Genomic DNA, 26,257 nt, shown 5'->3' on the forward strand with positions numbered 1-26,257 from the left:
TCCTCAGAGACACGGTGCAGCACAGAGGTGCCAAGCAGGTTACCTTCGGTGATAATGGAGTTTTGAGATTGCAGGGTCAAGTTTGTGTGCCTAATGTGGATGGACTCCGAGAGTTGATTTTATTAGGATTTGCGACAACATTATTGATGGAGGAGAATAAATAAGGATATCATTGCATATGTGGCTTGGTGTTTGAATTGTCAGTAGGTTAAGTACGAGCATCAGAGGCCTAGTGGTTTATTTCAGAGGATTGGGCTTCCCGAGTGGAAGTGGGAGCAGATCACTATGGATTTCGTTGTTGGACTCCCACAGACTCGGAGGAAGTTCGACGCAGTATAGGTCATTATTGATAGGCTGACCAAGTTAGTGTATTTCATTCCTGTGGCAGTCTCCTATTCTTCCGAGAGGTTAGCTGAGATCTATATCCGGGAGATTGTTCGTCTTCATGGTGTGCCCGTGTCTATCATTTCGGACCGAGGTGCGCAGTTTACCTCACGTTTCTGGAGAGCAGTTCAGCGAGAGTTGGGCACGGGTTGAGTTGAGCACAACATTCCATCCTTAAACGGATAGGCAGTCTGAGCAGACTATTCAGATTTTGTAAGATATGCTCCGAGCTTGTGTCATTGACTTTGGAGGCTCGTGGGATCAATTTTTGCCTTTAGCGGAGTTTGCCTACAACAACATCTACCAGTCGGTATCCATATGGCTCCTTATGAGGCTTTATATGGTAGGCGGTGTCGGTCTCCGGTTAGATGGTTTGAGCCGGGAGAGGCCCGGTTGTTGGGTACAGATCTGGTTCAGGATGCCTTAGACAAGGTCAGGATCATTCAAGATAGGCTTCATACAGCTCAGTCCAGGCAAAAGAGTTATGCCGACCGCAAGGTTCGAAATTTGGCTTTCATGGTCGGTGAACGGGTACTGCTTCGAGTGTCGCCTATGAAGGGCGTGATAAGATTTGGGAAGAAGGGCAAGCTAAGCTCTAGGTTCATTGGCCCGTTTGAGATTCTTGATCGAGTGGAAGAGGTGGCTTATAGACTTGCATTACCGCCGAGCTTATCAGCCGTGCATCCAGTGTTTCATGTATCCATGCTTTGGAAATATCACGGCGATCCATCCCACGTGTTAGATTTCAGCACTATCCAGTTGTACAGGGACTTGTCTTATGAGGAGGAGCCGGTAGCTATTCTAGACCGACAGGTTTGTCAATTGAGATCAAAGAGTTTTCCTTCTGTTCGTGTTCAGGGGAGAGGTCAGCCTCCTAAGGCATCAATCTGGGAGTCCGAGTCCGATATGCGGAGCTATTATCCCCATTTTTTCCCCGACTCAGGTACTTCCTTCTTCTGTCCGTTCGAGGACAAACGGTTGTTTTAGAGGTGGAGAATGTGATGGCCCAAAAGGGTCATCACTTGTTTTTAAATTAAATTCTGCGTTTTGAGGCCTTAAAAACCTCTCTTAGCATCATCTTGGTTTGCGTACTCAATCCGGGCGAGTAGCCGGAAAGCTTAAATGTAAAAATCTGTGAAAAATGATAAGTTTTGACTATAAAATAAATTAATTTGACTTCGGTCAATGTTTTGGGTAAACGGACCCAGACCCGTGATTTGATGGTCCTGGAAGGTTCTTAGGAAAATATGGGACTTGGGCGTATGCCCGGAATCAAATTCCGAGGTCCCAAGCCCGAGAAATAAATTTTTAAAGAAAATTATTTTCTGAAATTGTTTAAAAGTTGGAATAAATTTTGATTAGAACATGTTGGTATCGAGCCCGTATTTTCGTTCCGGCACCCGGTACAGGTCTTATATATGATTTAAAATAATTCTAAGAAGTTTGGTAAGAAACGGAGTCCGTTTGACGTGATTCGGACCATAATTGGAAAATTTTACGTTTAAGAAGTTTTGATAAATTTCATTGATATTGAGGTTTAATTCGATATTTTTGATGTTATTTTGGTGGTATGAGTACATGAATAAGTCCGTAGGATATTTTTGAGGTTGTGTGTATATTTGGTTTAGAGCCCCGAGGGCTCGGGTGAGTTTTGGATATGCCACGGGGTGAAATTTTGGACTTAAGGAATTGCAGGCCTGCAGGCTTCGCAATTCCCAAACTCATGTTCGCAATTCCCAAAGCCATGTTCGCAATTCCCAGCTTCGCAATTCCCAAACTCATGTTCGCAATTCCCAAGCTTCGCAATTCCCAAACCCATGTTTGCAATTCCCAGCTTTGCAATTCCCAAACCCATGTTCGTAATTCCCAGCTTCGCAATTCCCATACCTGCGACCTACAACTTTATACTTAGACGATTTTAAACCCATTTTTCACATTTTTTCAAAACACAAACTCCTTTGGGCGATTTTCCAAGAACAACTCTTTTTCCAAATCAATTGTAAGTCGTTTTTAACTAGTTTTCTTCAATCATTAACATCTTTTAACATAAATTCAACTTAAAATCAAAGATTTTCATGGGGAAATTGGGAGTTTTGGGTAGAACCTAGGTTTTTCGAAAATTGGGGATTTGAACCTCGATTTGAGGTCCGATTTAAAAAAAAATTATATATTTGGGTACATGGGGGAATGGGTAATTGTATTTTGGTTCGAACCTCGGGTTTTGACCATGTGGGCCCGGGGGCAATTTTTGACTTTTTGGACAAAACTTTGGGAAATTCATTTTCATGCATTCAAATTGATTCATTTAGCGCTTATTGATGTAATTAAGTAACTTGTGGCTAGATATGAGTGAATTGGCGGTGGAATCAAGGGGTAAAGCTATAATTGAATCTTGAGTTGTGTTCGAGGCATCGAGGTAAGTGTTTGGTCTAACCTTAACTTGAGGGATTAGGAGTTGAGTCCTATTTGCTATGTGGCAATTGTTGAGTACGACGTATAGGCATGGTGACGAGTATCTATATGTTGGTGTCAAGCATGACCGTGAGTCTTATATTATGATTTTCATGATTTCGTTGTATTATTCATGCCTTGGTGAAGATTTCTAATTGTTGTATAAAGTTTGTGGAAAGAATTGTGAACCATGATCATTGAGGAGTGGTGGCTCAAGTTGTATAATGAATTATGAAAGTGTAAGTGACAATTGAACTTTTAGAGCATTGGCTCGAGTTGTGAAATGATTTGTGAAGGTATAAGTGATAATTGAACCTCTAGAGCATTGGCTCGAGTTGTGAAGTGAATTGTGAAGTAAAAGTGAGAAAGAGAAGAGATCATTTTGTTGTCACCATTGCCGGGCCATTGTGGATTTATTTGTTATCTCCTTTGCCAGGATGTGGATATTATTGATGTTGTTCCCTTGCTGGGATTTAATTGTTGACTTTTTGGTCTCTTGATGGGATTCTTATTGCAAATTTCCCTTAATTCCTTGCCCTATTGTTTGTGATTGTTGCTTGGGTGAGGAAGAGAGTTAAAGCACGAAGGGTGATGCCGTGCATTGTTTGTTTTGTGAGGAAAGAGTGTAAAGCTCGAAGGGTGATGCCATGCTGCACGATGTACCATTCCGTGTCTATTATATTGATTTCATGGTGAGGATGAGAGTAAAAGCACGAAGGGTGATGCCGTGCAATTTATATTGATTCTTATGGTGAGGACGAGAGTAAAAGCACAAAGGGTGATGTCTTGCACTTGTCGTTGATTTACCTGATTCTTACTGATTATTGAGTTATGTTGTCCTTTATGTTTATTTACTGATTTTCTGTTGTTACTTGATTTTATTTCGATGGTATAGATTCCCTTACCCTATTTGCCTTGTGATTGTTGTTTGGGTGAGGAAGAGCGTAAAACACGAAGGGTGATGCCGTGTATTGAATTGGTGAGAGAGAGAGAGCGTAAAAGCACGAAGGGTGATGCCGTGCACTTGTCTTTGATTTCCTAATTTTTATTGATAACTGTGTTACAGTTTCTCTACACTGAATTGTTGATTTCCTTTTGATACTTGTTGTACCCCGCAACATAATTTCCTCTCCCTATTTTCAATTGAACTGTGGCGATTATCATACTTATTTGTTGCTCTTCTGTTACTATTCGATGTTTACCCGCATCATGCTTTCCCCCTCCCATACTTGACTGTATATGACTGTTTCTTTCTGTACTTCTTTTCTGCTGTATATAGTTAAATTGCACAGGTTTATTTGTTAGTATGGTCCTAGCCTCGTCACTACTTCGCTGAGGTTAGGCTAGGCACTTACCAACACATGAGGTCGGTTGTGCTGATACTTCACTCTGCACTCTTTTGTGCAGATGCCAGTGTTGTGGACTTCGGACCGCAGTGAGATTGTTGATTCTTGATCATCAGACGACCCGAGGTAGTCCTGCAGACGTCCACAGGCCTTGGCGTCTCCTTCTATCTACTATTTCTGTTTCTTTCATGCATTTCTAGAGACAATATTGTATTTATTTATTCAGACCATTTATTTGTAGTATTCTTAGACTGTCTATGAAACAGTGACACCAGTTCTGGGTGGTCGAGACTTAAATAGTTGTATTGGATTCATGTTCAGCTAGCTTATTACTTTTTCTTCCGCTTATGTTAAATTCCGTTGTTTAAATGTTATTATTTCGAAATTGTTAATGAATATAAAATGGGTAAAAAGGTAAATTGAGCAAATAATTGACTTGCCTAGCTCGTATTAGTAGGCACTATCACGACTCCCGAGGGTGAAAAATCCGGGTCATGATATTTTCCTTTCTTACTTACTCACGATCAGTCCACTCTACTTACATAAGAAATTCCATGAATTGATATTGTAGAACTCACGTTTTTAGCCTTTAGAAACTCACCAAAGGATAGAAAATATTAAAAACCTAAGGCTTTTTCTCAATCTCACGTTTCTGTATCCCTAAAGCTAGGTGTGATGCTTGTTCCAAGAACCAACATGTGATACCATGAGCAAAAGATATATATATATATATATATATATATATATATATATATATATATATATATATATATATATATATATATATATATATGAACATGAAGTTACTTAGCCAAACTTCTTCTCTAAATGCCACCTTGCAAAGTGATCTAATAGTTACTTAGGTGTTATGACTCATCCTTCACCTTGGTGCCACCAAGGTATATATCTTTAAGAGTAACTAATTTGAAATGAGGAGGGGATGCCACGTTTGGGGATAAAATACTTATCAAACTTATCCATAATTATCTTAATTAAAGTAGGTGATGACTTGCAACACAAATATCTTAAATTTTGCCACCTAATTTCATGAAATAAGAGTCACACTTTGGCTTTGATGAGGACCATTGTGCTACCACGTTTTGGCTCATTACCCTATCCAAAGACTTTAATTACTCAACCATTAATTATTAATTAACTAGTTAATTCGCCCATTATTCAATAATTCACATAATTAAGAATTATCTCAAATTACTTAGAATATTACTCACTTTTAACACATTTTATGTACCCTACTATTATGCTCATGTGGTACAATATAAGATAAATACCTACACTATTATTTCATTAATCATCTATGTAAAAATACATATATTTTCTCAACTCCCAATTTTCCTAATCTCATTGAAAGAGTACAAATTTTTCGTACGCTTAATTATCAAAATGGTAAAAAGATAACCTTCTTTTCTTGTGAGGAAATAATTTCTATCTTTAAAATAAAGAAAATTTTATTTATAAACTTTCTCGTATTATTTATATAATTTAAAGCATATCCGAAAGTAATAAAGTATATTTTATAAATGGGCCTTTAACTACTTACACATGTCATTAAGTGAATACCCATGTGATTAGTCATCAAAACCCCATTTACATGTGTAAACAATGCACTTTAAGTGCTATGGCTCATATATGCACAGTTTGTGCCACCTTTACTTCTAGTAGTGCTTAGTAACCAAATGTTGTCTCCTACAACTATACATTGGATCCTCCTCCCTCCATTCTTTCCTTAGATGATGACACATAGGTATATACTTGCACTAGTCACCTACTAAAATTAGACACCCATTCTATAACCTCACCTAATTTGCACACATACCCACCCCTTTTATTCTACCTAATAAAGCACTTTAACTACTAAGAGAACACCTACTAACTTATAATGCTTATTCATTCTAGCTACTACACTACACGTGAATTAATGTCCACAACAATAAATACCTTCTAATTAATCTATTAATCTTCCACTAAAATTCAATATTTAATCAATAAACCACAGAATAATTTCTAAGTCTCATTTCACTTAAATACTAGTATACTTCATATACCTTACTATCATGGTCATGTGGTATAGCACTAGTCCATAAATACAGGGTATTATAGCTTGGACCTTATTTCACCTCAAAATGTCAAACTTCGGCTGGGTCGGCGGCAGGCACTTCCCCAGGGTTAATCGGTGGCACCCCCACTCCCGGGGCAATTATGTTATCGTTTTTCCCATGAAATCCAAGACCGTCATCACCATGTGCAGGTGCATTTTGCGAGTTTGACATGTTTTAGCCTGAAAACAAAAAATTCTTGACAAGAACAAGTGTGAAAATAACGTGTGTTATCAAAATCAGTACTGAAACAATCACTACTATCCTCAGCCCCACGGTGGGTGCCAAACTGTTTACCCTAAAATCTGAGTAACAATTAAATTTGTATAGAGGTCTTAAAGATATATGATTTAGTCCAATACCAACTGATAATCAAGGAATCAAATGTATAAATTAAAGAAATAAGTTGAATCAAATCAGCGTGCAAGCAAGTCTCGACCTCGAGCTAAGGTGGCCTCGAGGTAGGTCAGTGAGAACAATAAAGTTAAAAGATAATTCTGATGAGTAATGAGCAAGAAAGTGAAGAGTGTATATTCCTTTGCCAATGATTGATGATGTTACAAATGAATGGGCTCCCCTTTATATAATAGGGGAGTCCTTAACAAGGTACATTTCCATTTTTAGTAGGGAATCTTATTGGGACAACTGTCTAACCGCCTAGCACAAATCCGTACAAATCTATTTTGGAATTTACGCCGTGATCTTAGGGCCGTTGCGGGAATCCTGCTCCTTCTGTTACAAACCATAACGACATCATCTCGGAGTTGGTCATACTCGGCCTCGGGGTTCATTGAACACTTCGATACCCGGGTCATGTACTTCACCATCGGGCTCGAGCCCCATCCGCTTTGAACTTATTCTCTAAGCGACTCCTCGCGCCTACAAAATCGAGCATCCCTGATTTCGACCGTATACAATTAATTTAACTAAGATCACTTTAGCCTCTTTGTTAAAAAAAGGAGGAGGAGGAGGAGGAGGTGGTGGTTTTATTTGTACTCGAGGACCGAAAAGTTTAGCCTCTTTTGTTGAAAAAAAGAAAAGAAAAAGGTTGTATTTGTACAAAATTGAACCTCTAACCTCCTCAAAGATAAAATTCCTAAATCGATGGGCCAAACCCCTTTATAACAACTAAAGTGAAAATAAAGAATATGAGTTCGATATCGTGAATTCTTAGTATTTGTTTTTTCCTTTAGGTATCATTATCGTTTGCAAAAAATCTTGCATACGTAACTCAATTATGATTTTTTTTATTATTCAATCGATTTCCGGTACGCGCATGGGGCCGATTAAATTCGAACTCTACGCCAAAAAGTTCTATATGGGTAAAGCTCTTTCAAATAAAGGCGATTCCATACTGAGGGCTCAAACCCCAGACTCTTAGTTAAGGATGAAGGAATACTTACCGTTTCATCACCATCTTTGTTGGTTATTATGATTCTTTAATAGAAGTTGTCTATATTTGGACAAGGTTGTTCATATTAATCCTAAGGGATGCTAGAGGATTTTCTTTTCTGGACTGAATTCAAAGTTAAAGGTGGAAATATCGAATGCCCCCGAGAAACCTAAATACTGATAAAATTGATTTAACTCATTGACAATTTAGTGGGTGTTTGGACATAAGAATTTTAAATTTCCGGAACAAAGTGAAAAAAAATTTAAGTGAAAATGGTATTTGAAAATTAGAGTTGTGTTTGGATATGAATATAATTTGGGGCATTTATATCTATACCCGCTTTTTGGGTCACGTTTTAACTTGTGCCCGCTTTGCAAAAAAAATTGCAAGCGTACCCACTTTTTCGCGTAACTTCAGCATACGAGGCTGAAGTAGCAAAGGCAATCATGCAAAACTTCAGCATTCTAGTAGGCGGGCCTGAAGTAGCAAATGTGTTGAACCAAATGTGCTAAAATTTTTGTATGTAATTGCTGAACTTAAGCATAGTAGCTGAAGTTTTTGTTTGTAATTGCTGAACTTAAGCATAGTAGCTGAAGTTTTTGTTTGTAATTGCTGAACTTAAGCACAATAGCTGAAGTTTTGTTCTCTATTTGCTGAAATTTTTGTTTGTAATTGCACTAAATAAGCTGAAGTTTTTTTGTCCTGGATTCATTAGTTTTGTCATTAAGCTTTTTCAAAAACTTCAGCAGAAGATGCTGAAGTTATTTAGTTCATTTATAAAATCTTCAGCACTAAATAAGCTGAAGTTTTTTTTATCTTGGATAAGTTTTTTCAAAAACTTCAGCAGAAGATGCTAAAGTTATTTAGTTCATTTGTAAAAACTTCAGCACTAAAAGCTAAAAAAAAATTGTCCTGGATTCATTAGTTTTGTCATAAAGCCCTTTCAAAAACTTCAGCAGAAGATGCTGAAGTTATTTAGTTCATTTGTAAAAACTTCAGCACTATATAAGCTAAAGTTTTTGAAAAAGCTTTCTAACATACTAGATAAATAATCAGATTGCCAACAGTATCTAAGTCATAAATTTTGGAAATAATAAACGTGAAAAGAACAGAATTATCATTGTCTACTAACTTACGTACGTGGAAATATTCAGAAATTATTGTCTACTAACTTATATACGTAATTATTTATAATTTATTTTTAAATAATCTGATTAACATATTTATGGCAATCATCCCATGAACTGAAGTTTCATAGCAGCACCAACAGCAGCAGAAGATAGAAGAAGAAGAAAAAGAAAACGAAGGAGGAGAAGGAGGAGGAAAAAGGGGGCTGAAGTTGTTTAAAAAGTGGATACAAGTTAAAATTTTTTTAAAAAATGGGTATAAGTTAAATGAGGGTGACCAAATAGGGCGTCCCGTGCAATTTTTACATATAATTTTGGGTTGTTTTAAATTTTTGTGAGTGATCTGAGTGAAAATTTTGAAAAATAACTTTTTGGAGTTTTTCAAATTTTCGAAAAATTCCAAAACACATTTTCAAGTAAAAATTAAAAATTTTATGGTCAAATACTGATAAAAAAAGTGAAGTTTTTCAAAAAAATAAAATAAAAAAAACTACCTGGCCAAACGGGCTCCTAGTAATACTTGTCTGAATTCATACCATCTTATTTCTTTGTGGTAAAATGGCTGCAGATGGTATTTGGAAAAGACATTTCTTCTCTATTATTATGGGAGATCAGAGACTTGAATGTTCAGAAGAAACTCTGTAGACAGTACTAAAAGGCAACTGCATTTCTTTCAATTCTTTTGTCATTTAATTTGTCAATGAGTCAATACAAAGGATATCTGGACTTTGAATTTTGGCAAAACGACTATGGCGTAAACCAAAGTGGAAATATTCACCAATATACGCTTTAAATATTTCAAATGGGAAAACTCCTTTTGTTGTCTTGAAAAAAGGTTCATGATAAGGTTACAACTTATAAGGGAAAAGAATGTGGCTTATGAGTCATTTTTCTAATTTTTGTATGACGGAAAATATTTTTCATAAAAAAAGTCATTTTCTCGTGTTCCTATTTTTTTTAGGATAATATTTTCCATTAAAATACGAAAAATGACTTCCACCCACAACTTAGGCAAGAAAGTTATTTTTCTAAAAAAAAGTTACTTTTCATGAAAAATATTCGGAACATTTGCATCTATACCCGTTTTTTGGGTAACACTTTTTCGCGTAACTTCAGCATACGGGCCTGAAGTAGCAAAGACAATCACGCAAACTTCAACATTCTAGTATACGGGCCTGAAGTAGCAAAAACTGCTGAACCAAGTGTGCTGAAGTTTTTGTTTGTAATTGCTGAACTTAAGCATTCTAGTGTTGAAGTTTTGTTCTCTATTTGCTGAGATTTTTATTTATAATTGCTGAACTTAAGCATTCTAGTAGCTAAAGTTTTGTAATGCTAAAGTTATTTAGTTCATTTGTAAAACCTTCAGCACTAAATAAGCTGAAGTTTTTTTGTCCTGGATTCATTAGTTTTGTCATTAAGCTTTTTCAAAATTTCAGCAGAAGATGCTGAAGTTATATAGTTCATTTGTAAAAACTTCAGCACTAAATAAACTGAATTTTTTTTTGTCCTGGATTCATTAGTTTTGTCATAAAGTTTGTTCAAAAATTTCAGCAGAAGATGCTGAAGTTATTTAGTTCATTTGTAAAAACTTCAGCACAAAATAAGCTGAAGTTTTTTTGTCCTGAATTCATTAGTTTTGTTATAATCATACTATTATAAAATAATCAGATTGTCAACAATATCCAAATCATAAAATTTTGGAAACAATAAACGTGAAAAGAACAGAATTATCATGAAAAGAATCACTAAGTATGACCTTAAACTTTCCGTACGTGAAAATATTCACAAATTATTATCTACTAACTTAAGTAATTATTTATAATTTATTCTTAAATAAACTGATAAACATACTTATGGCAATCATCCCATGAACTGAAGTTTTATAGCAGCACCAACAACAGCAGAAGAAAGAAGAAGAAGAAGAAGAAGAAGAAGAAGAAGAAGAAGAAGGAAAAGGAAGAGAAAATGGGCTGAAGTTGTTTAAAAAATAGGTACAAGTTAAAACTTTAAAAAAATGAGTATAAATTAAATGGGGCACGAAAAATATTTTGCATGGACTTCCATGTACCAAACACATAGTCCTGCATTTCAGCCCAAAATTTTGACTTCATGATCTGACCGAGAATTATATGTTTTAATTAAAGGTCAAGTAATAACACTCACTAACTTCACATTTCAATTGTCAAGTAATAAATGAAGGAAAATTTGTAACTTTTGTCGCTGTGTCCACACCGTGTCCAATAATAATCTAATACCAACCATGTTTTAAAAGTAGCGTAAAGAAGACCCAAAAGAAGTTGAAAAACAAATCTAGTATGCTTATAACCTTTGGGATTTTTACCTAGTTATAGTATAATAGAAATCTATTTATCACCTTTATTTAGGTCCTTATTAATTAATTTGTATATTTATATTTATAAATTATTATATACAAAACCATTAAAAAAAAATTCACGATCCCTTAATTTTAGCATGTCAGTTATACGACACCCACCCCATTTCAATAACCTTCCTTAATTTTAGCATGTCAGTTATACGACACCCACCCCATTCCAATAACCTCCCTGCATTTAAGATTTTATTTCTTTTTTCTCTCTTTCTTAATAATCACCCAAAATTTCTCTTTTATTTTTATACCCCCCCCCCACCCCCCAAAACAATTCCGATTCTTTTCCTTTTCCAAAGATTTTCAAACCTAATTTCTCTCTTTCTTACTAATCATCCAAAATCTTTATTTCTTATTGATACAATGCAGACGAATTCAGAATATTGCTTTAGAATCAAGTTGTGGGTAAGTTTTGAATCTTGTTTTCTTTCTATCTAAAATCTTTATTGTATGTGACTTGTATATGATACATAAATACCCAAATCAATACCCGATACAATACTAATACAATTCTAATACGATTATATTAGATTTTTAGTGTAGAGTTGTGATTGAAACTTGAATAAGATGAAGATCATAATTGTTTCACAATTTTTCAGAAATGTATCGTGATTTTATTATAATTGTATATGTATCATAATTGTTACAGGAATTGTATTACAAATATATATTCATTGTATATTCATTGTATATTCATTGTATATTGTTACGAGCAGTTGTGAGTTCGTGACGAATTTCACAGTTTGTATCTCAAACATATAATAATTGTATATTAATTTATTAGCATTGTATCAGGTATTATTTTGGGTATTAATGTACTAGATACAAGTTAGATACAATACAAGTATGATACAATTATATTTTAGGCATTGATGTATCTGATACAATTATAATTATGATACAATTATCATACAATTCTTGAATATTCTTCATTTCCAGTGTTGTCTAATCTTCAAGCAAAAGAATGATACAATTGACGATTTTTTAATAATATAAATCTATCGGCAATGGTAGGAAGAGAGAAGATGGAGATTTTGGGCGTAGATTAAGGGATTTTGATGTTAAAAAAAAAAGAGAGAAGAGGAGAGGGAAAAAAAAGGAAATGATGTAATTGAACCCCTTAATTGAAGGCACTAATAATAGAGTGAGAATCTTTTAAGGAGCAATGTATACAAATCCCAACCATGTTTTAAAAGTAGCGTAAATACATGTTCATAACAACAAGCGTAGAAGAAGACCCAACAGAAGTTGAAAAACATTTTTTTAGTTCTACTTTGAGATTCAATATTTTTTCTTCCGATTTTAATTACCTGTAGTACACAAACTTTTTACTTTAAATTATCAACATTCAATAATCAAAGGAAAAAAGTAATAATTAACTAACTACGAGTACTCCTACTAGATTACATTTTTTTTTTATAATTATTTTTCATTCGTTATACGGTATCCATTTTGAGATCCAACTAATCTAGATTTTGAGACCCAACTAATCTAGATTCGCGTCAGTCCATTGTAGGGGTAAAATACTCCCGTCAAAAGGTAACTTCATTCCCAATGCTTGAACGTGAAAACTTCTGATTACGAATGAGGGGTGTTTACCATTCCATCACAACCTTCAGTGATCTTCTTATGCATAACATGGTTCCATTTTAATTAGTCAATTTTCTAGATTCCAAGAAACTTTTGCTCTTGTGTTCACAAGAGGAAAGGTATTCAAGAAAAGTAGCAAAGTCTGTATCCTTGTAAAGTTTGGGATTGGATTCATTGATGAGATTTGGAGAGGGCTGAATCTTGCAGCTATAAGGCAGGCTGTGTAGTGAAGCAACTGAGATTCTTGATTTTGAAGAATTTACAAGAACCCTATGTAACACACTTTTATACCTCCCATTGCTAAATATCTGTTCATCAAATGAATAAAGAAAAAAAATGAGATAGTGATAATTTCTTGAAAAACACATAATTTGTAACCAAACAAAATAATAATATAGTATCTCTATTTCATTCACCACGGTATATATTAGACGAACTATACATATATTTAGAGCATCAAGCTTGTAGCTTGTGATTCTTTTGTGTGTGTTTACAACTATTAATTTAGCATTTAATATATTCAATTGTGAACATCTTATATTCGTTTACTCTAGGATAAAGAAAGATCATAAAGCTAAAATTTTGTAGAAGGGAATTTCACCCTTAATAGTTTTGAAATTCTTTACAAATAAGTATGTAAGTATTTCAATTGGAAACATCGAAATTTAAAATTCTTTTGTAAAAACATCTCCATTATTTCTCATTTCCATTATTCTTATTTCCTTTTCTTTCAATCCAAATTTTCTTTTTTACTTTTCCCCATTGATGTTGAATAATACTTCCTAGGTTTCAGATAGAATGAAGGAATTCGAAATGCGAGAGTCAAACATTTTAATTTTCTATCTCAATCGTCCATCAACTTCTTCATCTTCTTAAATAAAATTTGACGTAACTAGTTTAAAATTACTATACATAATAAAAAAAAAACTTAAAATTATATGAAAAAATTATCTTTAAACAAAAATTTGTTCGACTTCCTAATATAGTAATAGTGTGGTATAAAATAAAACGAAAGTGGCCTCAAGGTCCCCGGCTTTGACAAGAAAGTTGTTTAACATCCAAATATAATAATAGTATCATATAAAACCCTGACTTTGACAATAAAGTTGTGCAACATCCTAATATCGTAATAGTATCATATAAAATGAAACGAAGCTGACCTCAAGATGGTCCCCAACATTGACAACAAAGGAGTTGAGAATGGGCTCAACAGTTAACCATTTTTCTTGATGTTGTATTTGTAAACCTTTCACTTCATCTTGGAGGAGAAGTGTGAGTAAGCCATAGTCAGAATGTGGTGGCATCCCAAGTGTTAAATCTGGCTCTGGACAACAAGGGTAGCAATTCAATACTAAGAGTTGGCTCCCATCCTCAAATTCTTTCAAACTTTCATTATTTTCCTTCAATATTCCCAAGCTTTCAAGAATTGCCCCTATTAGCAACTGGTACAACAACTTTGTTTGCTTGGCATAATTTGCAGCTGCCTCCCTATTAATCAATTAAAACATATATAGTATTAACTATTTTTGTCAGCCATAAAGGAAAAAAAAGGTTCAAGATATATAGTATTAAAAAAAGCTTCACTTTGCTTAACATGTAATAACAAGGTAGTTACTAGTTTTATCATATTACAAACTTAGAGTTTAACTTCTATATGCTGATAGTGCAAAACAATATTATTCTATTAGGTCATGACCTAAAAGATACTTAATTATAGGTGTGTGTCCATAAAAGCAGCCAACCTGCTACAGTAAGTCAAAGTACAGTAATTAATATTAATGTAAACATTCTTTACTCCCTCAACTTGGAGTGGAGTTAGAATACAAAGTTATGTGCTGGCCAAATGCAGTAGTTTTTTTTCAAACTCCGTATTTGTCTTACAAAATCCATTGAATATGCACAAATTATTATCAATCCAGAACCCTAACTTAAATTGGCTAAGCTTCAAATTCCTGCTCGCCTCTGCTCTCAGCGTACATAAGTTAAATCCTACAAATTAATGGAGTGCTTATTATAGATATTGACTCATAATTATCTTTAAATGACCCGATAGTGTGATAAATTAAGTTTTTATACAATGGGTAGGAACTTAAAATTTAAAAAAAATAAAAACTACACTGTAATTAAATAGTATTCGAGTTGACTTTGGAGATGATTAAGTAAGCTATCTATTGAAGTTAGTTATGGCATATTATAATGCAAGTGAGGGATCCTACTCTTATTATACAAGTTGACTTTGTTTTTTAAAATATTGAATAGTTAATTAGTCACCTGAGATGTACAGGAGAAGAGGGCCAAAGTGAGAGGAGATCACTTGATGACAAAGAATGGCAACTAAGCTTGAGAAAATCCCTCCAACAGAAAACTCCATCTTTGTTTTGGTTAAAGCTTGTGCCAAGACGTACTGGTGCTTGCATATCGGTAGACATGTATTTTGCTCTTTCTTCAAATGGGAGCTCAAAAAACTTTTTACCAACTTCAATTATGTGCTCTATTATTTTGCTAGGTATACCATGATTTACCAACTGCACATCAACAAAACAAAAAAAATGGGTTAGCTATAAATAATCTCATTCTCTTCATTTTTTTTGTTAAGGAGATAAAATAATTTATTTATTTTCAAGCATCGGACTGGTCTGACTATTCCAAATTCGAGGAGTTATTTTGCATTTTTTTTGTTGTTAAAAATGACTTAGGAATTCATTTCTAGAGTTTAAACCCGAGACCTCTCGCTAAGGGTAAAGAATGTTTGCCATTCCAACCACCGTACGGTGGTGACTCAATAGATGTCAAGTGGCAACACAAGAATGAAACATTCTATGCTAGAGACTTTATTTCAGAGGCGGATCTATGACGGCGTTTGTGAGTGTAAATAAACTCCTTAATTTGAGCTCAAACTACGTATACATGCACTTAACAATTTAGTTATGAAGAGATGTAGTCGTGTCTTTTTTGTCCTTCTAGAATTATATTTAACGTCCCTTTATGATTTTTCCGATTGGCGCCTTGGGTCGGCAGCTGGCTCCAAGGCATTATTGCCACGGCTACTATCGACCCGAGCCCAAAGAAGGAAAAGAACGTATTAAAGCGAGGAGTAAAAGAAGAAGAAATATGATCCCTATTAGTAATTCATATGAGAAAAATAAAAAATAAATGGAAGAAAGTGGTTAAATTAAAGGAAAAGTGGACAAATTTCAATGTTACAAAAAAAACTATACCTGAAAAAAGCCATACTCTTCACAAGCTTTGGCTAGTGATTTGAGAACTTGGGATCTGTTGGGTCCTAGTAATTGAGCAAAATCAATAATGGGCAAGTTGAGGTTTTCATCAATTTTTTCTTCTTTATTCACAATTACTGGTCTATCTGAAACTGGCAATATATATTTTCTTGGAATTTTAGTAATCCCATTTTCACATAAATGCCTAACTCCTTTTTGATATCTACTCTCAGTATCTTCAACAGTCATATTCATTGCTGGACACATTATATTTTGTGTACTAAAATGGTTGGATCGGAGAAGGAATTAGAGAGAAGGGTTTTAATTTGGTGAGTTTTTATTTGAGAAACAATGTATTTATATAGGAGAAACAACGTGAGAAAAACAGTGTTAGTTACTATAATTTCCATGCAAAAACACAAGTGTTGACTTGGTATGGGTCAAACAACGAGGCTTTTTGGTAACAAAGGAACTAGTCTTTTTCTTTCCCTTCTTTGTGGCCCCCTCAACTAAGACAATTTCAACTTTCAACCCTTGTGGACCAATCTATATATATTTCTGACAAGAGGGGTTGCTCATATGAGCCCGTTTGGATTGACTTAAAAAAAGTAATTTTTAAGCACAAGTGCTTAAAAATACTTTTTAAGTGATAGAGCTGAATTTATAAATAAGTTGTTATGTATTTGGATAAAAGTGCTGGAACTAAAAAAAGTTGTTGAAATGTTTGGTAAACAAGTGCTCGTAAGCACTTTTTCTATTAAAATGACTGAGATATCCTTAAAGCTGTTAACACTATAAAGAAGCTTATTACTATAATATTTTATTTTAAAATTATTAATATAAATATGAAATAATTTGTTTGAACTGATCACCTAAAATAAGACTCAATCTGAATTGTATGATTATTGATGTAAAAAAAATAGTATGAAATGGAAAGAAAATAGTTGGGAAAAACTTTAGATAATCCCAACTAGATGAGTGGCGGTGGACAAAAAAATGAAGTAAAAACTCAAAATGTAAATCAAATCAAGTGTTACCAACTGGAGAAGAACCAGAAAGAAAAAGAGTAAAATGAAGAAATACAAGGGAGGAAATCGCAGGAATAGAGAACAAATTGGGATTTTGTTGTGAAGGACATTTTTGGAATAATAAATATTATTAGGGATAAGAGGGTAAAATATTTGGTCAAAGATAGTTTGCCAAACACTCCCAATATCTGAAAATGGCTTAAAAGCAAGTTTGACCAGCTTTAAGCCAATCCAAACAGGCTCATGGTCAACACCCTCCATTTACAACCTTATTCAAGGTTGTGGGTTCGAGTCACCAAGGGCGCATAGCTCCAACAAAAGAGATCGAAGAGGAATCAAACTAAAGCAATTGAAGCAAAGGCTTTAGGCCCAAAATTTTGGGGGTCCCATTTTTTTTAAATTAAAATAAGTTTTATGGTTAATTTTTTGAAAATACATTTAATGGTAACAATTTCAAAATTTTATAAAAAATTAAAAAGAACTATGTAGCAATGTGATTGATAAGCTATACTATCAATTAAAAAATACTTAAAGAAATTGATTATAAAAAATTATTACTTAACAACTTTGTATCTCAAAGAACTATAAAAATAGGCTTCAATTATATATATATATATTCCACTCTCAAGATCTGCCCTATTTTGTCTACGCACAAGGGACGTTCAAATAAAGAGGTTATACTTTGAGAATTCTTTTTCTCGTTTTCCCCTTGACTTGTCTAGAGAATCTTAAATTTTCTTAAAATATCAGAAGTTGCAGGTAATTGCTAGCCGGGGGCAGAATTAAATTAAAGAGCTCAATCACGACCCAATTTCATTATAGGTTATGATGGCGCCCAACATCATTGTCAGGTAAGCCAATGCAGAAATATTAATAAGTTCTAGATTTATTTTACTAAAACAGTTACAGCAATTTCTTAATTTGAATTTAAAACAAGTGATAATTAGTAACGTACAAAAATAATTATACAACCCCAAAAGAATAGTCTATCAATGTGTGTGTCAAGACCTGGTGTCACAAGTATGTGAGCATCTAGTAGAATATACAAAAGAATAAATCTATCTTACTGTCTGAAATAGAATAGACAGCCAAAAGTACAGAGAGACTCCATCATGTTGTTGAACGGCATAGGAATGGAGCAACTCACCGTGGAAATCTCGGACTACGATCAACGCGCACCAGACTGGTAGCCAGATGTACCTACCTCAGATCCTGTACAATTAAATACAGAAGTGTAGTATGAGTACATAACCAATATGTACACAGTAAATATCTCGTCTAATCTCGAAGAAGTAGAGACGAGAGGTCGACTTGATACTTACTAGGGTCAAATAATATAAGAAAGTATTATGCTAAGCATGAATGTCACAAATAAATAACAATTTATAGCAAGAAGTGATAAGTCATGTCCTAGATAATATCACAGTTAGCCATTTACATTTCAGTGCATTTAACAAAGTAAGTCATGAATAAGATTTCACATAGATATCATGCGCACATTATGCCGAGGTCGTACGGCCCGGTCCAACAGAAAAGAAACTGAGCACTGCCAGAGGGTCGAATGACGCGAACCATAGATGCATCTATTTCTACCAAGGTGATCGGCCCGATCCTCAAATATCAATTATCATCAAGAAAGTACATAAAGGCACATTTATATTCAAATAAATTCATACAAATGTTCAAGCAAGTGCATACGTTCACATATGTTCATTTTCAAATCTCTAGCATATCTTAGGTGGTCTCATTAGCATGAAAGGACATAAACATTCACAAATATGGCATGATACGGGTCCTAAACTATCCGGACAATTAACATAATAGTAGCTGTGCACGGACTCTCGTCACCTAGTGCGTACGTAGCCCTCGTATTTAAAAGCAATTTATCCAATTATTTTACCTGTGGGGACAATTCCCTCTTACAAGGTTAGAAATGAGACTTACCTCGCTCCAAAGCGTACTTCCAATACCAAGAATGTGCTCAAACCCTCAATTTGGAGCCGAACGATCCAAAACTAATTAAACGAGGTAGGAACTAGTTAATACAAGTTCAAGAGTTCATATTTTAATTACTAAAGTAATTTTCCAACCTTTAAGCACAAGTTTCCTAAAATCCGACCCCGGACCCACGTGCCCAGATTCCGAATTTTTTTCGAAGAAAGTCATTCTTTATAACCTAAGGATCAATAATATATGATTTATACTTCATTCCATAACAAATTTCGTGGTTAAATCTAACTTTTATCAAAACTCTAGGTTTTGCTCTAATCCCATGATTTTTCCTTAATCTTTATGTGTTAATCTACCCAAGGCTCAAATATTAAACTAGAAATAAGTACGATGGACTTACCTCAAGATGCTAGGTGAAATTCCTCTCTTTGAAAGCTCCCAAATCGCCCAAAGAAAGGTGGAAATGTGTTAAAAATGACACATTCCTGTATTAAATGAAGGCACTGCCTTCAGCGATTTCCGCACCTGCGGTCAGGGGACTGCATTTGCGGTCTCGCTTCTGCGAGAGGGGGTCCTCATCTGCGGAGTTAGGCCAGGCGAGCTGGGATTGCTTCTGCGGTCTTTGAGCCACTCCTGCTTAGCCGCTTCTGCGGAGAAGGAGTCACATCTGCGGTTCCTAGGCTCCTCCCCTTGGCGGCTTCTGCGATGTGTTGACCGCACCTGCGGCTGACCAATCGCAGGTGCGGTTATGACAGATAGCAAGCTCCTTTCCAATTTTTTCCAACTTCACTCGAGCCTCGTGTGATTGACGCTCGGGGCCCCTGGGATCCGCCCGAATATACCGACACGTTCGAAATCATAAAACTGACTCGCTCGAACCCTCAGAACGCCCGAAACAACGCTAAATCTAAGAATCACCCCCTAAAATTAATTAAATCAAACTTATGAATTTCAAGTTCTTCAAATTACTTCTAACGCGCCGAAACGTACTTATACTACTCGGAGTGACACCAATTTTGCGTGCAAGTCTTAAATGATACTACAGAACTATTCCCGATCTCGGAATTCCGTTCGGACCTCGATAACGCAAAAACCCGCTCCAATCCAACTATTTAAGAACTTAAAAATTCTTAAGGAATCAACTTTCACTATTAGGCACCAAAATGCTCTCGGATCATCCAAAACCCGATCCGGACATACGCCCAAGTCTGAAATCATCATACGAACCTGTTGGAACCTTTCAATTCGGATTTCGAGGTCGTTTACTCAAAACGTTGACCGAAGTCAAACTTGGCATTTTAAGCCAACCTTAAGGAACCAAGTGTTCTGATTTCAATCCAAATCTCGAACAACCATTCCTGCAAGTCATAAATCAGTAAAAGCAAGTATGAGAAGTCTTATCTAAGGGGACGGGGTTCTAAAAAGCAAAACGACTAGTCGGGTCATTACAAGCTCCTAACAAAGTTAAAGGTATAATTTTTACAAATATCTGATTTTAGAGCGGCTAATTAAAATATAACCAGCATTTGCAAAGTAATAGTAATTGAAAGATAACTATAATTTTAGCCATTCTCAAAGACGCTATTTAGAGATTAGTTAGTACTAATTTTGTCTTGAATTTTTAAATTAAAAATCTTAACTTTAGGACAACTCAGGACATTTTTGTCTTGAAAAATTAAACTAAAAACTGAAATTTATAATGCAATGGCTAATTCCTAACCCTTTAGAGTAGCTACCTGATGTCATTTCTACTCCTCTATGCCCCACGTCATATTTATAACCTGTTGGTGATTGATCATGATTAATAGTCCATTTGACCAAGTTTTTTTTTTACCAAAAGTATTTTTTTCTACTTCCAGAGTTGAGGTGTTCGGCCAACATTTTAGAATTTGCCAAAAATGCTTTTGAGTAAAAGCATAAACAGTTTTTAAGAATCATAAAAAAATAGCTTTTCTCCAAAATCACTTTTTTAAAAGCACTTCTGAAAAAAAATACACTTAGAAGCAGTTTTTAAAAGTTTGACCAAACACTAATTACTATTCAAAAGTCTTTTCAAATTAATTAGCCAAACACAAACTACTTATCACCAAAAAAAATTAAAGAATATTTAAAAAAAAAATTCAAAATAAGCTGATTTTAGAAGTTTAACCAGACCGGCTATAAGTGCGTTCTTGCCATAATTGGATGCTCGCTAGAGGCAAACATACATAGACCTCATTTTAAAGTACTTATTTTATTATGAAAAGTAAGTGCCTGTTGAATTGACTTATTTTAAGTGTTTTTAAGTTAAAATAGCTTTTAAGCTATTTTGTCGTGTTTGGATAAAATAAAAAAGTATTTTTAAGCACTTGTTTTAAAGTTAAAATGATAAAAATAAGCCAAAAATTAAAATTCCTAACTTATAATTTTTGGCTTAAAGTCACCTACAACAAGCTCATCCAAACGGGTTCTAAATCTTGACTTGAAGAAAAAGTGCTTATAAGTTATAAATTTGGTTAGTTAAGGTGCTTGGCCAAATTCTTTTAAAATAATAATTTTAAATAGGATTTATTTTAATTTTTTGTTTAGAAAAAGTTAGAAAAAAAGGTAGGAGTGACATCTGTGGAGGACAAGTTGTGGGAATTAAGGTTGAGATAATTTGGGCATGTGAAGAGGAGAGATATAGATGCTCCGGTCAGGAGGTTAGAGGGGTTGTCCATGGCGGGTCTAAGGAAGGGAAGTAGTAGGCCTAAGAAGTATTGTGGAGAGGTAATTAGGCAGGATATGTCGTTGCTTCATCTTACCGATGATATGACCCACGATAGAAAGGTGTGGAGCTCGGTGATTAGGGTTGTAGTGACTCATAGTAGTATATTTCTCCTAATCTTACTAGTAGTACTAGGATTATTTTTGTATTATCATATCATGGTTCTTTATTATTACATGTTGTGTCATTCACGATCGTTACCATATTACATTGTTGTTATCATTGTTTGCTACTTGGCTGCTTTATTTTATCTCTGTTGTTCCCTGAGCCGAGGGTCTATCGAAAATATCGTCTCTACCTATATAAAGTAAGGATAAGATCTACGTATAAACTATCCTCTCTAGACCCAATTTATAGAATTATACTGGATTTGTTGTTATTTGTCGGAAAAGGTTAGGGAAAAAAAGTAAATTCTTCGTAAAAAAAAATGATCCAAAATGCATTGAACTTTGCTAGTGCTTTGCCTGTAAGTTTATATGCTGCGGCCGAATAACCGATACCGTACTATAGATTACATCAAACGCATTATTTAATCAATTAAGATATGTCATCTAAAGTACTAATTCGTTAAGATGCAATACTATGTCTAGTCAGACGCTTACGCATGATTTAAGTTCTATAGGTTCAATTCTAGAAGAGTTTTATCTTGAATTCGTTGTATTTTTAAAATTATAAGTTCAAATCTACTATTTATTATAATTTGGCGAAATGGCTTCCTCGCCACTTAAACTTGTCGGGATTTTTTAAAGCCGATACATAAACGTTCTATTTTCCCATTTAAACACTCGAACTCGTTTTTTCCATAACTAATAAACACATCTGACAAGAGACCATGTGCGCGTATATTACACATACACATACGTGTCCATCCATTCAACAAATGACCAATGAATGTCTTATATGTCAAGGGCACGAAAACTCTAACCCTGGTCCCCTCTTTAATGCAAGCCTTTTGAATGAGCCTGATTTGGTAAAGAGAGCCAATGCTGCTACGATTATACATACCAACAACCGAGAATTTGAGATGGAGCTAGAGATCCTCTGCAGTGTTCGCCACAGCAGTATAGTTAATTTGTTAGGTTATTGTGCAGAAATGGGGGAGAAGATTCTTGTTTACGAACTCATGCCTCACGGAACGCTTCACGACCATCTCCACGGCGGTCTTTCTCGTCTGAGATGGAACCTTAGGCTGAAGATTGCGATGCAGGCTACAAAGGGGCTCGAGTACCTTCACAAGGAAGTTTTTCCTCCTATTGTGCACCGTGATGTGAAGAGTTCGAACATTCTGTTGGACGCTGATTGGGGAGCTCGTATTGCAGATTTTGGATTGCTTACACCTAATGAGAAGGATCTTAACGGAGATGTGACAACTGATGTCTATAACTTTGGGATCGTGCTGCTAGAGATTCTTAGTGAAAGAAAAGCTTATGACCGGGATTGCACACCTCCAAGTATTATCATCTGTTAGTCTTGTTCTGATCGAGCTTCGTTTGTTCCAAATGATGCAAAACTTAGCTTCAACTCTACAATATACAACTTTCCACCATTTTCACGGTCTAAAAAAATGAAAAAAAAAATGAAAATGGAGCTTCAAAATTTTAAAAATGGAGAGGGGGGTATTTTAGAAGGAACAAATAAGAATACAATTAAACACAACCCATTTTGTACTGTTGGGCGTTGGGAAGGGGGTTTTCACGCTCCTGTGGGTCGTGTTCCTCAGGCGGGCTATTGATTAGGACCAACTGATGCCACATGGGCATGGTCAATGGTCAAATATGTTTATTAGTTATGGAAAAAATAAGTTCGAGTGTTCAAATGGGAAAGTTATAAGTTTATGTATCGGCTTTTAAAACCCCGTCAAGTTTAAGTGGCCGGGAAACTATTTCGCCTTACAATTTTAGTAAACTTTTAAGCATATATTTATACCCCACATTAAAAGTACAAAGTTCAGTTGAACCCGTTATTACAACTCTACATCCACCTCTGTGTCTAGCAGCATGAGCATCACATAATTAAATTACAATATATCCACCATCAAAACTTATAGTCTAGTAATATCGATGAGCGTCTCTCATCCTAAAAATAATATTGTCATTTTGACCAATGTGTTAAAAGGAGGGGGCGTGAAGCGAGGCGGTTTACCTCTCACGAGGCGAGGCATAAGTAGGGGCGGGCCGACGAATTTTGTGGCCTAAACCCAAACTTTTTAAGGGGCCTTAACTTTTTAATTTTTTATTATTTATTTAAAGTCTATTTTTTTAACTTTTCTTAGATATAAAATTATTAATGGTTTCCTTATAATCAGTAACTCCTAATAAGTATTTCTCAACTAACAATATAGCTAATCAATTTAACCTTTCTTGTGACATTGTTGTTGTGTATTAATACCTTACATCTTTCTCGTATTTCCTATATCTCTTATATTGCTGTTACTTTGTTATTTTATGGTATTTATGTTATGTTATGGATTTTATGGTATTTTATGTTGTTTTATTATGAGTCTATTGATAGTACTAATATAGTGTCTCTTGTTGCCTCTTTGAGCCGAGGGTCTCCTGGAAACAGCCTCTCTGCCCCTCGGGGTAGAGGTAAGGTCTGCGTACATATTACCCTCCCCAGACCCCACTTGTGGGATTACACTGGGTTGTTGTTGTTGTTGTTGTTGTTGTTGTTGTTTCTTGTTCATCAAGCTTCGTACATGTTATCTTCTAATTGTACTATTTTTCTTAATACTTTTAATCCAGAAATTTAAACCATCAATATCGAATTGATTATTATGCTTTACAGAACATTCAAGATTAAGGCATTATTTTTTCAAATTTCCAACATCTAGTGATCTTAGTTTTACTGCCAACTAGAAAACCAAAACTATTTTCATATGCTTTGAATTGTTCAAATCTATTTTGAAGTGAAAAAATAGCCTTGTATATTATGTATAAAAGTAATAACTCTAAAGGACCCTTCGAATGATTTTGAGATTTCATTATCAACATTCACATCAAATTGTTACTTCCTATATATCACACGTTTCTTACGAAATCCAGGTTCGATATTTAATTCAAGTGCAATTTTCTTGATAGAAATCATAGCAGTTGCAAATCCTTCTTCTCTATATTTGTTAAAGAAAGAAATTAAAGTTTTATCACTTTACAAAACTTTTTTTAAACTTATACATAATCTATTAGATGTAACATAAAACGGAGCCTCCACAAATATAGGGCCTAAAACGATTGTTTTACTTGCTTTATGGAAGGGCCGCCCCTGGGCGTAAGCTCTGAGACATGGAGCGTAAGTCCCACAGATCTTTAAATTTTATTAATTTTAAGATAGATTAAAATAAAAAATAATTATAAAAATTACATTAAAATCACAAAATTATAACAAATAATCTACTGATAAGGGTCAAATATACCCATCTACTATGAGAAAAGGATCAAGTTTACCTTCCATTATATTTTCTGTCTAAAAATAGCCTTGCTGTTATACAATTAGGCCAAATATACCCTTATCCGTTAAAGTTGTCCAAGGTGGCTGTCCAATCCCACGTGACACTGACATTTTGGCCACGTTGTATGTCACCTCACTGCCGTAAACCCATCTTACTCCTCTCTTTCCCCTGGGCATTTAATAAACGCGAATTCTCCAAGCAGATTTGCGCGCACCTCTCCATCATCTAATAAGGTAATGAACCAAAATCTGCAATATTTAAAAATGATCAAAATGCTGGTGTTGATTTTAAAAGAATGAACAATTTTTAGTTTGGTTGGTCTTTTTCTCCTTTTTCTATAACTACATACAGGGTACAGAAACAAGAAAATTTTATTCTTTCAGAAATTGTGAAGCATTCAGAACAAACTGCTGAAATATGGATGTTATTTTCCATGATTTAGAAGATTATTTAAGAGAAACTCCTGTACTATACTATAGATATTAATTAACAGTTTGTAAAATCTGTTGCAGGTCTCTACCAAGTTTGATGAGAAGTTGGAAAAACACGGTAGTTAGTACTTATTGAAGTTTGAGGACACTCTGCGGTCTAAGTTTCTCAGCCAACAAAGTTGAGATGAATTTATCTTTTGGTTGGCCATCAGAAATACTAATGAACTCAACATTTGAAATACCAGTTAAATTTTTTTATTTCAGAAGTATTTCAAGTTATCTGAAATAAGGAGTTTTACTTATAAATAAGTTTCCCATTTTTTTCATGGAATCCAAGTCCAAACATAACTAGACCTTGTAGATACTTGTCACGATCCGGATTTTCCACACTCGAGAGTCGTGGTGGCACCTATTAATGTGAGTTAGGCAAGTCGACTATTGAACAAATAACCTTTTTACCCTTTTATTCTCTTTAACAGTTATAAAGCAATAACGTGTAAACATCGGAAATTTAAAATAAGCGGAAGAAAGTAATAGAGTATCTGAACATGTAATAATACAACTGTTTAAGCCTTAACCACCCAGAACTGGTGTCACAGTGTCACAGACGATCTAAGATTTACTACATACAAAGTCCGAAAAATA

The 26,257-nt window shown here is 34.7% G+C and overlaps 2 protein-coding genes across 2 annotated transcripts; one reads left to right on the forward strand and one right to left on the reverse strand.

Annotated features, from left to right (window-relative positions):
- Positions 1-12,679: 12,679 nt before the first annotated feature.
- LOC107804542 (putative 2-oxoglutarate-dependent dioxygenase SLC1) lies at positions 12,680-16,325 on the reverse strand. The gene is made up of 4 exons (XM_016628453.2): positions 16,010-16,325; positions 15,063-15,316; positions 13,952-14,279; positions 12,680-13,099 (listed from the first exon to the last, which is right to left on the reverse strand). The coding sequence occupies exons 1-4, from the start codon at positions 16,274-16,276 to the stop codon at positions 12,851-12,853; spliced, it is 1,098 nt and encodes a 365-aa protein (XP_016483939.1). The 5' UTR covers positions 16,277-16,325; the 3' UTR covers positions 12,680-12,850.
- Positions 16,326-22,613: 6,288 nt separating this feature from the next.
- Positions 22,614-23,201, forward strand: LOC107804543 (serine/threonine-protein kinase-like protein CCR1). The gene has a single exon (XM_016628454.1). It carries the CDS (start codon positions 22,614-22,616, stop codon positions 23,199-23,201), a length of 588 nt encoding a protein of 195 aa, XP_016483940.1.
- The last annotated feature ends 3,056 nt before the right edge of the window (positions 23,202-26,257 follow it).

This window comes from Nicotiana tabacum, chromosome 11 (genome assembly GCF_000715075.1).
Source record: "Nicotiana tabacum cultivar K326 chromosome 11, ASM71507v2, whole genome shotgun sequence".
Taxonomy (NCBI): Eukaryota; Viridiplantae; Streptophyta; class Magnoliopsida; order Solanales; family Solanaceae; genus Nicotiana; species Nicotiana tabacum.